Source organism: Manis javanica, chromosome 4 (assembly GCF_040802235.1).
Source record: "Manis javanica isolate MJ-LG chromosome 4, MJ_LKY, whole genome shotgun sequence".
NCBI classification, from domain to species: domain Eukaryota; kingdom Metazoa; phylum Chordata; class Mammalia; order Pholidota; family Manidae; genus Manis; species Manis javanica.
The window spans coordinates 21,869,398-21,884,627 of record NC_133159.1 but is presented as its reverse complement, the minus strand read 5'-3'; the positions used below and the strand labels follow the sequence as shown (position 1 = coordinate 21,884,627).

Sequence of the window (15,230 nt, the reverse complement as noted above, 5' to 3'; positions counted from 1 at the left end):
GGGCTCTGTCCCCGCCCAGGCCTCTGGCCCACCTGGAAGGAGAACCAGACACCCGGCCGACCAGACCCACAGGCCCCAGACCCGGAGGAACCCCCAACACCGCCGGCCTCCCGGACCTCGGGGGGAGGTGACGCAGGCGGCATGAGCCACGGACCCCCGGAAGCTCCGTGTTCAGGCTCAGAAGTTCCCTGCACAGGCGGGGAGGGGTGGGGGGGGTGGGAGAAGCGCCTTGCAGGCGATTCCTGTAAAAGCAGAGCTAGAGGCTCTGTGGGAGCTGACGGGGGTTTGGTTGCTGGAAAAGCCCGTGTGGCACTGGGTGACAGTGAAGACAGAGGCAGAAGACAGAGCAGCACCCGGAGGCCGTGGGGTCAGGTGGGCCTGGGTGGTGACCCCAGCTCTGGGGCTTCCTGTGATTCCAAGTCCCTTAACCTCTCTGAGCCTCAGTTTCCCCACCAGCAGAAAGGGAGCCATCACAGACCCTGCTGCTCAGGGCAGAGGGGAGGACTCTGTGTGAAGGTCTGAGCCCAGAGGAAGCACCCAGGGGACGGTGAGTCTGAAGAGCCTGGGGCTGCCTGGCTGCAGGTCGTGACCTGAGAGCCACGTGCACTGCAGGGAGAGCTGCCAGGTGGGAACAGGTGTGCCCCCCACATGCACACATGCACACCCTGGACTCCAGAGTGGGAGAGTGGGAGGGCCCTCCTGGGCGTGGACTGTGGTCTGAAAGCAGGAAGTCCTGGCCAGCAGGAGAGGCTCAGGAATACCTCGGGAATCCTCAGGGACAAGGGGACACAGAGGCGAGGAGAGGGTAAGTGACTTACCAGGGGTGACTCAGCAGAGCTGGGTCTGAACCCAGACTGACCACAAAGCCAGCGCTCCTGACCTCAGGTGAGGACAACGTGGTGAGGTCAGACACAGCCCAGGTGGGAAGCTCAGAGACAGAGGTGGCCCTGGAGGAGGGGCTGGCCCTAGGCCAGGCGGAGTGCGGAGCCCAGCCCAGCCAGGGGGCGGGGGTGGGGTGTGGGCTCCCCCAGGGGCCAGACACAAAGGCCAGTGGAGCTACTTACGGGTAGTAGGAGTAGGCATAGTGGTCCCTCCTGGCAGCGTGCAGAGAGAACAGCACAGTTGGGCCCGTGTCCTTCCACAGGTGGGGTGGGACAGGGCCCAGCCAGCAGGGAGGGGCCTGGTGCTTTCTGTGCTGGGCAGGGGCTTGCCGGGGACTGGACAGGTCAGAAGGACCTGCTTTGTCCCAAGGGCTGGCCAGGCTCAGTCACTGAGGGCCAGGACCCAAGGCCCTTCTGGAATCTTCCCCAAACCTGCTGCTGGAATGAGGAGGAAGTGGGGACAGGCCCTGAGGGAAGCAGAGCTTTCACAGTCATACACACTCACACACACAGAGAGAAATACACACATTCACACATAGAAACATGCTCTGGCACATGCATGCACTCACAGACACATAGGCAGCCACACCCATACACTCATACTCAAACACACTTTACAATGACACACACAAGTCCATACACAGATATTCACACACATGCATACGCAGATGCATGCACTTTCACAGAGAGACCTCCACTCAGACACTCAAACGTAACTGATCTCAGCCCTGCAGACAGCTCCCCACCCTCAGTCCCATTGCAGGGCCCCCTCTGCATACACTTTTGCCAGGAAGAGAACGGCTGCTGGGACACGGAAGGGGCAAAGTAGAGAAGACGCCAGCTGGACTCCAAGGCAAACTGGGGGCCTCCCCTCACCCATCTGGAATGCCCTGGTGTGGAGCCCATTCAAGAAGCCAGGTCACTCCTTCAGGAGCCCCTAAAGCACAGCTTGGGTCAAGAGATTTGCTTTTACCACAAAGCACCCATAGCAAGGAGGTAAAGCAGGTGTGACCCCACTCTACAGGCGGGAAAGCCAAGTCCCAGAGCCATGGCTTGCCCAGGACTCCCTAGGGGTCAGTGCCAAAGTCCAGGCCCTCGGCCTCCAACACCCGTCCCAGGAGCTGTCCCAGAGAATCAGAACCAGCTCTGTGCTCCCTCCTGAAGCCCCATCCTGGCTCATCCAGGAGTCCTCCATTCACCTGCCCCACATCACCCAGTCAGCAGGGAGCAGGGATCCCAATGAATGGCCTCCCACAAGGAAATCCTGCAGACTGGGGAAGGGAAGGAGAGAGGAGAGTGAAAGACGGAGGCCCAGAGAGGACAGGAGATTGGCTTGGGGTCGCAGAGCATGACTCACACATCCCGGGAGAGAGGGGAGGGTCCAGGGCCTTATGGCTGGGGGGCCCTGAAGGTGGGGGGATGGATGAAGGAATGGCAGTCTTCCGGTCTCAGCTGAAATATCATGGCTTCACAAGAGCCTTCCCTAGTCACTCCCCCAAAACCACCAACTATGTTATATCCCCTTTTGCCCTCTCTTTGCCCCCAGCCTCAGAATCCTGTTCTGTTCACAATTTGTGATGATCCATTTGTGCTTTTTCTAGTTTAGCTCCAGGCTCCACACCAGCTGCAAAGCACAAGAGAGCAGAGTCCCCGCCTCTGGATCCCCGGGGCCCTAGACAGTGCCCAGCAGCTTATAACCCCCAAATAAATATTTTGTTGAATTAACTAATCAATAAGTGAGGGAAAATAAAGAAAAGAACACACACCTCTGTGAGCACCCAGTCCTCCTCTAAACAAGTGAAGTTAATGTCTCCAGCTGGCACTCACAGCACCCTTCCCCGCCCCCCTCCACACGCTGACTTGGGAGTCGGGGGTTCGGGAGGACCCCGCTCCTCTGGGCCAGGCCCGGGGAACACACAGCCAACAAGACCGGACGTCTGCCCTCGTGGAGCTCTCAGCCCAGCACGGAAGGTAAAGGCTGAGCGAAGAGCTACGAGGAAGTACATGAAAAGGCAGACAGAAGAAAGCGCTGCTGAGGAGGAGGGTGGACTCGGGAGCAGAGCAAGAGGCTGAGACCCAGCCTGGGCTTGGCCAGGTCTCCCCCCCGCGGCCCCAGGGTTCCCCAAGGGCAGATGCGTCCAGTCACACTGTCCACACAGGCAGGGCAGGATGGAGAATCTGACATCTCCTCCAGCTGGCACCCCACTGTCTCCCATAATCTCCCGACCACCTCCTTCCTCCAGGGTCACGGGGGGCACTGGGTGACTGTCCTCCCTCTGGAACCTGCAGGCCCATTACATTTGTACCCCAAGTCGATCTGAGCAACTCCACCCCTGACAGAGCTGCTGTCCCATGACACCCCACAAGGCAGACTGGGGGAGCCCTGAGGAGCACAGTGGAGCTGAGAGATGCTGCAGAGTGGCACTGACTGGCTCTCAGGAAGTAAGAGGGGTGGGGGGTGTAGATTTCTGTGGTAGCCTGGAAGGCTTTATGGGAAGGCAGCTGGGTAAAGTGGAGGGTTTTGTAGTGAGGCCCTGGCAGCATTCCTGACCCATCCTCTCCTGGCCCAACCATCCCTGCAGGAGTGGCTGGCATCTCCCACTCTGCCAATCCTGTCTCCTCAAGGGTGAATTTCCAAGGCCTCAAACACCACTTGCAACCCCCCAAAATCTGACTCCTCCATCTGCCCCACCCCCACCCCCAGAGTTAACTCTCAGGCTCCTTGCTGGGAAAAAGGACAGGGACTTGCCACTTGCGGGCACCTACCATGCAGCAGCCGTGGTGAGGCCCTTCACATCCCCAGGCATGAGGAGCGCGGGCTCTGCAGTCAGGACTGGGTTCAAATCAGGCCCCGTCACTCATCAGCCAAGTGACGGGCAAGCCACTCAGTTACAGTTTGCTCATCCATGAAAAGGGAGTCAGACCTGCTTTGTGGGTCAGGCCCCAAGAAGGAAATGTTTTCTGATGTACACCAAGTGCCAGGACAGAGCTCATCACACAGTAGGTGCTCAATACCTAATGTTACAATAGATGATGTATATAAAGCACCAGGCACATAGTAATAGTCATTAAATGATGGCTTAAAATATTTTGCTTCATGAAACTGTGCAGACACTAGGGCAGGGGAAAATCAGAGCCTAATGTCCTGGACGGGCCACTTCCACCCCGCCCCCCGGCACGCCTCACCTCCAGACTCTCTCTCCTGCTGGTGCCTGACCTCAGGCAAGGGGGGGCCTGGCCAGTTCTCTCTCCTCCTCCTGGCTCCTACTTATCTGCTCCTGGCAGCCCAGAGATCCTGTGCCAAGTGGCCAGGTGTGCCCAGCCTGGCAGCAGCAAAGGCTATAGAAGGCAGAACCCAGGTGGCGAGAGGGTGGAACAGGCTCTGTCCCTAGTTCCCTGGGGGACCCTGGACAGGTCCATGCCCCCTCTGGGCCTTAGCATCTCCATCCCTCAATTAAGATGCTTAGACCACAGTGGCCTGGGGCTGTCTGCTGGGGGACGAGGTGGGGCAGAGGGCACGCAGAGGGGTCTCAGAAGCTCCCACCCAGCTCCAACCAGGTCAGCCTCCAGCTGTCCCATGTACTGGGCTTGCAGGGAATGCTTTATTTGGTGTTTTGAAGACAGGTTCTGTTGCTTTAAAAATATTTGAAAACCACAAGACTTGACATCCTTGAACTACCTGAACTCTGAGTCTCTACAATTCTAAATTCTGAGATTCTTACAATCCCAAATCCTGGATTTCTGAAACTCCAGAATTCTAAGTTCTAGATTCTCAGATGTGCTGGGATTCATGCTGCCCACTGCAAAATGCACTAGGAAACTGATTCTTTGAAGCACGATGCTAGACCTTTGAGGGCTGGGAAATGCTAGGGACAAGAGGGAGGTCTTCTCTGAGTCATGGACCCAGGAGGACTCCTCAGGGATTAACAGTAACAGGGTCCAGGGAAAGCTGAGCCCAAGGAAGGGTGGGCCTGGGAAAAGCCACAGCTCAGAGTCCCTGGTTTAAAGGGGAGCGAGCAACACCCTCACTGCTCAAGGTCAACACCACAACCCTATCGTCAATGCAGACAAGTTGGCAGAAGGTCTACACAGGGCCAGAGATTCAAAGTCAGGTCACCTCCACATACTCCCCATTGGAACAGCCCAGCAGGCACAGAAGGGCAGTGCCCACTTCCAACACAGCTCCTTGGCAGCAGGCACTGAGTACCCTTCCCTGGATAGTGGCACCTGGCACCAGCCTGACCTGGGCTTCAGCCAAGCCACTCTAGGACAGTTCCATTTGCAGTCTCTGGCTCCCCACCGCCCGGCTTGGGCCCATCTACAGGCCTGATGCCCAGGCTGGCAGCCCTCCATATGCTTGCCAGGAGGCTGCCCTACCAGCCCTGAGCCACCGCTACCCTGTGCCCACCAGGCCTCTGAAGAGCAGAAGCCTCAGGTGGGCCAGGGCTCCAGCCTCACTCACCCCTTGCGGATGATGATAATGATGGCCCCCAGCAGGAGGATGAGGACAGCAAGGCCCCCAGCACAGATGCCCAGGATGAGTCCCATCTCCTCCGACCTCTGCGACACCTCCAAGGGCTGCTTGCTTTCCTTGCAGGCAGCTGGGGAGAACAAAGCAAGACAAAGGATCAGAGGAGAGATAGGGACCCCCCCCTCCACCCCTCCACCTCCTGCCTGCAGGGGTCTGAGCTCCAAGGAATAAACTGGGCTGCACAAAGACAGCTGCCCCTTGTCCTCAACACATACCCAGCCTTTCAATCAGATTTGTCTCCTCACCCCCCTTACACCTCTGCCTTCCCTGGTCAGAGGCTTTACTTGCACTGTTCCCCTTTCAGGAATAGCTCCCCTTTCCTGCTTTCTCAAATCCTCCCCATCTTTCAGTGGATGGAGGCTGCCTGGGCCTTCAGATCTACCCTCTTCCCTCCTGGGAGGTCGGGGAGGTGGGGAGAGAACTATGTATCTAGAGCATGGTTCAGGCATCTCAGGATGGGGAACCAACTGCATTCCCAGGCTGGAAGCAGAGACAATCCCTACACTGCAGGGACCCCTCTGCCCACCAAAGGAATGGGGGCAGATAAAGAACCCAGGACAGTGCCCAGTACCATCACCCCATGGCCCAACCATAATGGCTCCCCACCCACAGGCCTGGCCCAGACCCCTGCCAAGGCCTCTTCTGTGGCTACTGTGAAGGAAGAAGAGGTTAGCCCTGCTGCCCAGTCTAGAACGAGCCTTGAGGTAGGGCAAACGGGGACCCAGAAGGGAAAGGTCTCCTCACCCTAAGCCTGCCAGGCCACCCTCCTCTGCTCCAACGGCCCTGGGCGCTCAGGGTCCCCAGAGCCTAGACGGGAGGAACCTGCTGCTGAAGGCCTGAGGAACCTAGGGGCTTACCTTTCCTGGCAATGCGGATGCAATTCAGCCGGGTCTCCTGGAGGCACAGATGGGGGTCTCAGCACCGCTGAAGTCCCGACCTGACCCTCCCAGGGGGTGGGGAAGGGAGAGGGGGATCTTGGGCAGAGGCTTATCTTGGTCCTGGTCAGGTTCATCTTAGTGGGACTGTAACTAGACACCCTCCCAATTCCACACCTGGTGGGCTCAGGAGGGCCTGCAGGGGAACCAGGGAGGGTAGGGAAGGCCAGAGAGGGGAGGGGCCTGCCAATAGGGCAATGCCATAGGGAAGAGGAACGAGGAAACAGGGACAGGAAAAGAGCAAGGGAAGGGGGACAGGGCCTCAGAAATGAGGGCAGCGGTTTGGTTAGGTGTAGCAAGCTTGGGAAGCAGAGATGGGAGGTGGGAGGAGCCTGGAGAAGGGCGGGGCTTCAGGGAGGAGGTGGGTCCTAGGCCTCAAGGTAGAAGCAGAAACTTGAGATGGACCTCTCTAGGAGAGAGGAGGCCAAGATAGAGACCAGGGCCTCAGAAAGAGGCAAAGACTAGACTGGGGGCTTGACAGAAAGGGGTCTGGGGAAGAAAGCCCAGGAAGAATGCAGTGATCTGAGGGAAGGAGCCTGGGGTCGGGAGGGCTGGGGCGTGGGACTTAGGGGCAGGGGGTTCTCCAAGGAGGGTTGGGGCCTGGGGTCAGGAGGGCTAGGAGGGCTGGGGTAGGGGGTGCTTCAAGGAGGGTTGGGGCCTGGGGAGTGAGGGGAGTCTCTAGCGGGCTGCTCAGGTGGCTCCAAGGTGTCCCCAGCCTTCCCCACAACAGCCCCCATCATAACACCTGCAGGTCTCTCACCCCCTTCAGGTGGCTTGTTGCCTGGAAGTAGATGAGGTAAGCCTTCCTGGGCTCAAGTGGTGGGTTCCAGAAGCCACGATAGGTCTGGTTGTCACCCACGGTGAAGGGCATAGCCTCAGGCAGACTGCTGGCCATCAGTTCGGCACCAAAGTAGTGCACCAAGCCGCGGGCCAGTGCGGTGTCGAAGGTCAGAGGCACTGGGAAGCAGTCCTGACTGCCTGGCTCCCGCCGCAGCCTCCGTGGCCGCTCCTCCTCCACAATCACCTGGTACACACTGGACGGAAAGGGACAGTGCAGTGATCACAGGGGCCAGAGGACAGGCCCAGTAGCCCTGTGGTGGTAAAGGGCATGGGCTGTGGAGTCAGGCCCAGCTGGGGGCTAATCTGGGCTCTGCCTCCTACCAGCTGGTTAACTCAACCTTCCTGGGCCTCAGTTTCCTCCTCTGTAAAACGAGAGTGATCCCAGATTGTTCCATGAGGTAGGTGGAAGACAGGCAATTTTAACAAGCAGCCAGAGCCTGTCAGCTGCTATTACTATGACCACGGATGTAAGAATGTGGGCCTGCATGGCGGCACCATGCCTCAAGGCACCCTGCTGACTCCTCAGTGTGTCCTCCAGCACCTGCCACTGGACCTTGGAATCCACCCAGAGCCTCAGACTGCATTACTGATTGCTCCCTCTGGGCCTCGGTAAACTAGAGTTAGACCTGATGCAGTCATTCATTCAGTAAGCACAGGTGATGGGCCCTGTGCTAGGCACTGGGGGATCTAGGCTTCCTGGCACTGACCTCTAGTAGGGCAGACAGTCTCTGAGCAAGCAGACAAGGACCCAATAATCCTACATCCTGAGTACCCACCCAACCCAGGGGCAGCCTTGAGTCTACAACTCTAAGCCTGTCATCTCCAGGTCCTGACAGCTGATCTGTGTTCCCCAGTCTGTATTCCCACTGATCTGTGTCTCCTGGTCTCAACTTGTGTGTTTCTACTTATTTTTATCACTTTTCTGAATGGCCACTTGCTATGAGTGCCTCCAAATCCTCTGTGGAACAAAGCCAAGAGTAAATAAACGACTGCTGACAAATTTAAATATTTCCAGTCCCAGTCTTAGCAAGTGACACCCACACTGACAGCCCCTGCTCTGGAAGTAGAAATGCCTTTGTCTTGCTCTCCAGCTGTTTCTTTTGAGTTTCTATGCTAGGGGGGGATCACCCCAGCATGCTGGGATTTGGGCCACACAGACTTGTTCCCTGTCCCTCACACGCTGCTAACCCCAGCCCAGGCCCCTCTCCGCCTCCATTTCCCAGGCTGACATCAGGCCTCCTCTGGCCCCAGGTCCCACCAGGAGATGATCATAATCAACACTGGCCATGAGCAAAGCACATCTTGATCTGGGATGATCCCAATTATTCAGATAAGGAAAAGGAAGCTCAGAGAGGTGAAGCGACATGCCCAAGATTGCACAGCCATGCCTCTGCCCTCTCACCGTGTTGCACCCCATGCCTACCCGCCTTGTCATCATCATCCCTGGGGGACCCTGACAGTGCCTGCTCACACGATCCCCCCAAGAGGAAGGAAAGGAGAAGATGCTGCTGGATTTCCAACTCCTCCCAGATTCAGCTGCACAAGGGCCCTGAGTCTCCTGCAAAATGCAAAATGCTCCACAGACACCCTGACTTTTTCCTGTTTCCCCTGAGACTCTGAGAATCCAGCCCAGGACAGGCTTTACAGTAACAAATACAAGGGAGACAAAGCACAAGAAAAGAGTTAAAAGTGAGGGAATGTCAAGGGCACCTGGGCAACCCATTACCTTCTTGGGGGCTTAGTAGGACCCCGCAAAAAGAGACTGTCACCCTCTCCCAGCACATGACTCTGCAGGAGGAGGATGTGGACCAGAGGGGCAGGGAGGCTCTATGACTTCAAGAAAAGGTGTCAGCTTTGCAGACAGACCTGGGTTCCAGCTGTGTGGCCTTGGGGGCTATTATTTAGGCTCTCTGAGCCTGTTTCCTGATGTGTAAAATAAGGGTAATAGCACCCACTCCACAGGCTTCCATGAGGATAAAATGCCCTGTGCAAGTAAAGTCCCTAACATGGTGTCTGGCTGACAGCAAGTATGTGCACACATCCCACAAACCCTTCATGCTCTCTCTCACACTCACCTCCACACCATGCATCACACACACATCACATGCCTTTATCACACACACACACACACACACACACACACACACCATGGTGTCTCCAGCACCTTCTCCCCAGCAGAGGCAGCCAGCAGCAGCCCCAGTTTTCTTTGGGAAGAAGGAAGTGGCAAAGCCAAGCTCTTGGCCACTCCAGAGAGATGGCCTTCTCTGGCCAGCTGCTGCATCCTTCTAGAAAACCCATCCCTGTGTCTTCTTGGGCAGGAACCTCCAGGGAAAAGCTAGGAAGAAATAAGGCCCCCAGAGTTTCACTTCTCCAAGGTTCTGAGGAAAGGCCCTCCGAGAGGCCTGGACAATCACCTCTCCAGGCTGGACGCTGTCCAAAGATCTCACCCACAGCCTGAGAGGGGAGTGACTGCAGGCTGTCCACTGGCCCAGGGTCACAGAACACCCTCCACCTAACACTCTGGGCCCAGAGTGGGAGCCTGAGGGAGGACATGGGCGAAGTGGCCTGGGTGGGGGGCTCTGCATCAGAGGAGAGGCCTCTTCCCTATGGCCCTGACCTCCCGCCCCTCCATCCAGGCTTTCCCACCTGATGGGCGCACCGCGGCCCTGTGCCGGCCTCAGCAGCACGGTGATGGTGTTCTCAGACTCGCCCAGGGGTGATGGCATGTCAGCATAATCAAAGCTAGGAGCTGGGGAAGGGGACAGGGACATAAGCATGGAGCCTGACCACAGGACCACGAAGGCCAGGTCTCCAGCCCCCTTGACTTCAATCCCTAAATGGTACAATCATCATTGGGGGCTCTCTATAACTGCCCCCAGGATGCCTCCCTGCTGCCCCTCCTCTGCCCACAGAACCCTAGGATTCTCTGCCACCTCCAAAGGATGGGGTCAGGCCAGGGTGAGGGAGGGCTCACCTGAGATGTTGGTGGTGATCTCAGTGAGTGCTGCCTGGCCAAAGCCTTTGCCCGTGCGTGCCCGCACAGAGAACAGGTAGGTGGTGCCTGGGTGTAGGTTGGAGAAGACGTGGTAGGTCTCATTGCGGAGCTTGGAAATAGTACGTCGCGGGCCCGGGACATTCACAGCAGGGTCTGATGACTCAATGCTCTGGTAGCTGATCTGGGGGCAGGATTGCCAGGTAGGTGGGCACAGGAATGGGGAAGGGCCTTATTGGCCCCACAGTCTCCCACCCATCATGGTTCGGGTGAGCAAGGGATAGGCTGGGCAAAGGGGATAGGCTCAATGGAACTGTGGATGCCTACTAGCCCAGGCCTCTGGGCATCTCTGCTTCTCTCTCCTGCCTTCAGGACTCCATCCCCATAACCCACAGGGCAGATGCTGAGCAGAGCTGAAGGAACTTCAGTGATTCCCTCTGTCCACCCACCATGCGCCTCCCTTTCCAAGCTCTCTGCCCACCTTCCACCAGGGGTCCCCACTGTAATGGGGCCCAAACCCACCTCATACTGAGTGATGAGGCCATTGGGCTCCTGGGGCTCCTCCCACTTGAGGAAAATCATGTCCTCCAGTGGCGTGAAGGTCAGGGACTCGGCTGCAATACCTCCAGGCACTGAGGAGGAGAGGCAGCATGAGGCGAGGGAAAGCGGGCTCTGGAGCCAGGTACCTGGTCCAAACGCCAGCCTTGCCATTTCCTAGCTGGTATGCTTGGACTGCTCAGCCTCTCTGAGCCTCAGTTTCCTCATCTGTGAAATGGATGATAATAACCCTCCTTCACCAGAATTAAATGACGTGAGTACATAAAGCACCAAGGTAAGTAACAGCAATTTCATATGGTTCAACCTATTTCTGAGTACTCAGAAACGATAGCTAGCTTTTTCATTATTGTACAGGTTGCATTCTGCAGAGAAGAGTGTTTGAATGCTCCTGTTTTGTTCCAGTCGAGTGATTTTTAGAAAATACAGACGTTTGCCAGAGAAATAAAAACAATTGCATTAGAGTGGCGAGATTATAGGTGGAGATGTTTTCCTGTCTAAAAATTTCTGATTACCCAAACACGTTGAGTGTAGAAAATCCAAATGAACATAAAGAAAATAAGTGGCACCTACAAATCCCTCACCCAGACATACTGTTAATATTTTAGAATAAACTATTTCAGGCATAGTTCTGTTTTGTTTTGTTTGTATTGTTCTAATGTATCATCTTAGCAGCAGTCAGGAGGAATTTCTTCTAGGAAGAGAATTGTCTTTGTTTAGGAAAACACCTCAATAAACCACTGTGGGGAAGCTGAAATCCTAAGGCAGAGGAAAGCAGAAACCAAGAGAACAATCAGTGAAATCAAAGTGCTCTGTGTGAAAATAAGCCGTTAACAAGGCAACACCACTATCCACCCAGCAAAACAATAAAGTGAAAGAGACAATTCCCAGTGTTAGTGTAAAGTAAAATGCAGAGTAACTGAAATTTTCACACACTGCTAGGGGAAGCGTAAATTGATACAACCACTTGGGGAAACTATCTGAATATATCTACTCATTACAAGCACATATCCTATTCCATTGCAGAACCCAGCGATCCCCCTCCTAGGCATAAATCCATCAGAAATGTACACCTATCTACCCCCAGAAAAAGAATTTACAAGGATTTTTCTTTGCAGCACTATTGAAAATAGCTGAAAACTGGAAACAACCCAAATGGCCAGCAACAGTAAATAGGAAAAATAAATGTGGTACATTCGCATAATGGACTATTCGGCAATGAGAATGAATTCTTTAGAACTATACACACAACATGGCTCAGTCTCTCAAGCATAAAGCTGTGAGAAAGAAGCCATTCATAAAAAGAACACACACTGTATGATTCCACTGATGTGAAGTTCAAAACCAAGCAGAAATTAATCCATGGCAATACAGGTCGGGATGACAGTTACCCGTGGAGGGTGCGTAAAGGGGCCTCCTGAGCTGCTGGTCATGCTTTTTCTTAGTCTGGGTGTGGGTTAGCCTGATGTGTCCAGTCTGAATCCACTAAACTGACCACTTAAAATTAGCATACTTCCTCTAAGTATTATATAATGAAAAGTAAAACACATTAAATTATAAATTATTAGACGGAGTCGGGAGAGAGGTAGAGAAAGAAAGAAGACCAAGCAGCCCAAATGAGGCCTGATCAGAGTCAAGTGAAGCAGCTACAGCAATAATATTTTGGGGATGGGGGCCAGAAGTCAACAGACTTTAAGAATAGAGTGGTCTGATGTTGAACTTGAGGTTGTTTGTGACGGGTAGCAGATCATGTCACCCAAAAATATGCCACTTGGCATAGGACTATTTTGAGCTGAATTGAGAAGCAGATGCAAAAGCTCTCTGCCCTCCCCCTATTTTTCAAAAAGCAGAACATAAACATGTAAAGGTACCCCTCTCCCCTTTCTAGGAAGTTAATCACTGAGACAATGCTAGACCCTTATCAGCCCAAATAATCGACATAAACTTTACTAACCCTTACCTACCATTAGCTTTCCACATATTTGCCTGCACAGAATTCACTGTACCTAGAATCTCAAAGTACTTTTCTTTTGTCTTGTCAATTCTCTAAAAATTGTTAGAGAAGTATTTTGTTAAGATGCTATATAAGCCCAAGTTCTACCCACCCCTCTGAGTTACTCATCACTGAGTACTCCCTTGTATATGTGCAATGCACATGGTAATTATCTCCTGTTTGTTTTTGTCTCATTAGTCTCTTTTCCCAGTCGAATTTATAGGCTTCCAGCCAATGAACCTAAGATGGGTAGAGGGGGAAAAAAAGTGAACTTTTTCTTTATCTACACTTGCAGTATTTCAGTGTAAATCCCTCTAGTCCTCACCCCCAACCCCAACAAATCCTCAGGGCATCAGCTCAGGGCACAGGGCATACACACTGACTTGGGTGAGTAGGGTTTTGTGCAATTCAAGGAAGGAGTTGCATTTTTGTGTCTGGCCCACTGCTGTGCAGACAGAAAATTACACTTAGGCAAGAGGCAAGAAAAACCATCAACCAAGGAGCTTAGGGTACCTGGGGGTTTGCAAGAATCTGGGGCATTTGCAGGATCTGTGCTGGCATTACAGCATAGCTGTTAAGAATGAAAACTCTGAAGCAGATGGCCAGGTTTGAAACTCAGCTCTGCTATCTCTCTACTAGCTATGTGACTTCATCTGTAAAAGGGGGATAGTAATAGTCACCTACTACATAGGGTTGTCATGATGATTATAGGCATTAATTTATTAAAAGCATTCAGAATAGTGCTTGACATGTAGTAAGTGCTAAGTAAGTATTAGCTTGACATAAGTAGAACACTGCAGCCGATGACAGAATGCACATTTTTTTCAAGTACACATGAAACATCTACCAAAATTTAACCATATGCTGGGCCACAAAGCAAGGATCAAATCTAAAAAGACCAAAATGAGAGTATTTCCTCTGACCACAGTTGAATTAAGCTAGAAATTAACCACACAGAGATAATTAGAAAAGTTCCAATTACTTAGAAAAATATTAAGCAATATAATTCTAACCAACTCGTCAATCAAAGAAGAAATCATAACAGAAACTAGAAAATATTTTTACCTCAATGGTAATGAAGATAGGACATTAGGACATATCAAAACTTGTGGGCTACAACTAAAGCAAGGCTTAGAGGGGAATTTATAACTTTAAAATCCATACATTAGAAATGAAAAAAGGCTCAAAATCAATGACCTAATAAACTTCATCTCAAAAAGCTAAAAGAACAGCTGATCAAATCCAAAGAAAGCATAACAAATGAAATAAATAGAAAATAAATATATAATAAAGAATATCAACTGAGCCAAAATTAACTCTTTGAAAAGATTAATAAAATTTACATACCTCTAGCAAGGGTAAACAAGGAAACAGAGAGAAGGCACAAATTCCCAGTATCAGGAATGAAAAAGGAGATATCACTATAGATCCTACAGACATTAAATAAATATAACAATAGAATATTATAACCAAATTTATGTCAAGAAATTTGATGACTTAGGTAAAATGAACAAATTCCTTTAGAACACAGTACACCAAAACTGACAGGAGAGTAGAATATTCTGTATTCTGAATATTCTAATATCTACTTTAAAAAGTAAAAGTGTTCTTAAAAAACAACACCACAAAGAAAACTCCAGGTCCAAATGGCTTCAACAGCTGAACTCTTTAAATACTTAAGGAAGAAATTACACCAACCTAACTCAAAGTCTGCCAGAGAAGAAATGTTAGTTACCATTACTTCGTTGTTACATAGTCGGTTTAATCCTAGGCAAAAAAATCACTATAAAAAATTCAGTCTCAGACATGGGCTGTCTACGGGAGGCACTGAGAATCCTGGGAATCAGGGCTGGCACTCTTACCGTCTTCATCCGTCTGGAAGGTGACCTCCTTGCCCTCCTTGCGACCCTCAGGGTTAGTGAGGACAAGACGCACGTTAACATTCCGGTAAGGCAGCAGATTCTTGATGGTGTGGCGGCTGACACCCCGCTCCATCTTCACACACTCCCGGATGGTCTGGTTGTGGCCGCTGCCCGGGGTGTAGTGATAGCAGAGGGACATAGTGTAGGTGTGGCAACGTGTCACATTGTAGCCCAGCGGTTCCCACTGCAGGGTCAGCTGACGGGCCTGGATCTCAGCGAAAGCCAGGCCTTTGGGGGCCCTCATTGGCTCTGGGAACAGAGAAGCAAAGAGAAGGTGCAGGAAATGGGAAGAGAAGAAGTGGGATAGGAGACAAATGCATCAGTAGCTAGCTGAAGTCATCCCTCCCTTGACCCCAAGAGCTTGAAGGATCCCCTAGAACAGTGAAGCTGTGTGTTTTGGAGTCCAGTGGGGCCAGATCTGAATCCTGGCTCTGCCACTTGGAGCTGGCAACCACTGGCTGAGTGACTTCACCTCTCTGAGACTTAGTTTCATCAACAACAAAATGGGACAATAGGCCCTACCTTACAGGATGGATATGAGGTTTCAGATAATGCATGCAAAGCATGTGTGATGATGGCCC

The 15,230-nt window shown here is 52.6% G+C and overlaps 1 protein-coding gene across 12 annotated transcripts in view; it reads right to left on the bottom strand.

Annotated features, from left to right (window-relative positions):
• PTPRU (protein tyrosine phosphatase receptor type U) overlaps positions 1-15,230 on the bottom strand; it is a 78,052-nt gene that overhangs the window by 33,176 nt on the left and 29,646 nt on the right. For 8 of the 12 annotated variants that reach the window (XR_012130090.1, XR_012130091.1, XM_037010478.2 and 5 more), the window contains exons 8-15: positions 14,590-14,898; positions 10,702-10,811; positions 10,162-10,363; positions 9,834-9,936; positions 7,108-7,381; positions 6,270-6,306; positions 5,344-5,482; positions 1,065-1,094 (exon numbers count right to left, since the gene is read on the bottom strand). Coding sequence is in view for 10 of the 12 variants with exons in the window: in XM_037010478.2 (XP_036866373.2) it covers positions 1,065-1,094; positions 5,344-5,482; positions 6,270-6,306; positions 7,108-7,381; positions 9,834-9,936; positions 10,162-10,363; positions 10,702-10,811; positions 14,590-14,898 (1,204 nt within the window). In the remaining 2 variants the exon portion in view is untranslated. The remainder of the gene's footprint in view (positions 1-1,064; positions 1,095-5,343; positions 5,483-6,269; positions 6,307-7,107; positions 7,382-9,833; positions 9,937-10,161; positions 10,364-10,701; positions 10,812-14,589; positions 14,899-15,230) is intronic. The other 4 variants (XM_037010482.2, XM_037010483.2, XM_073233525.1 and 1 more) reach the window with 1 other exon arrangement.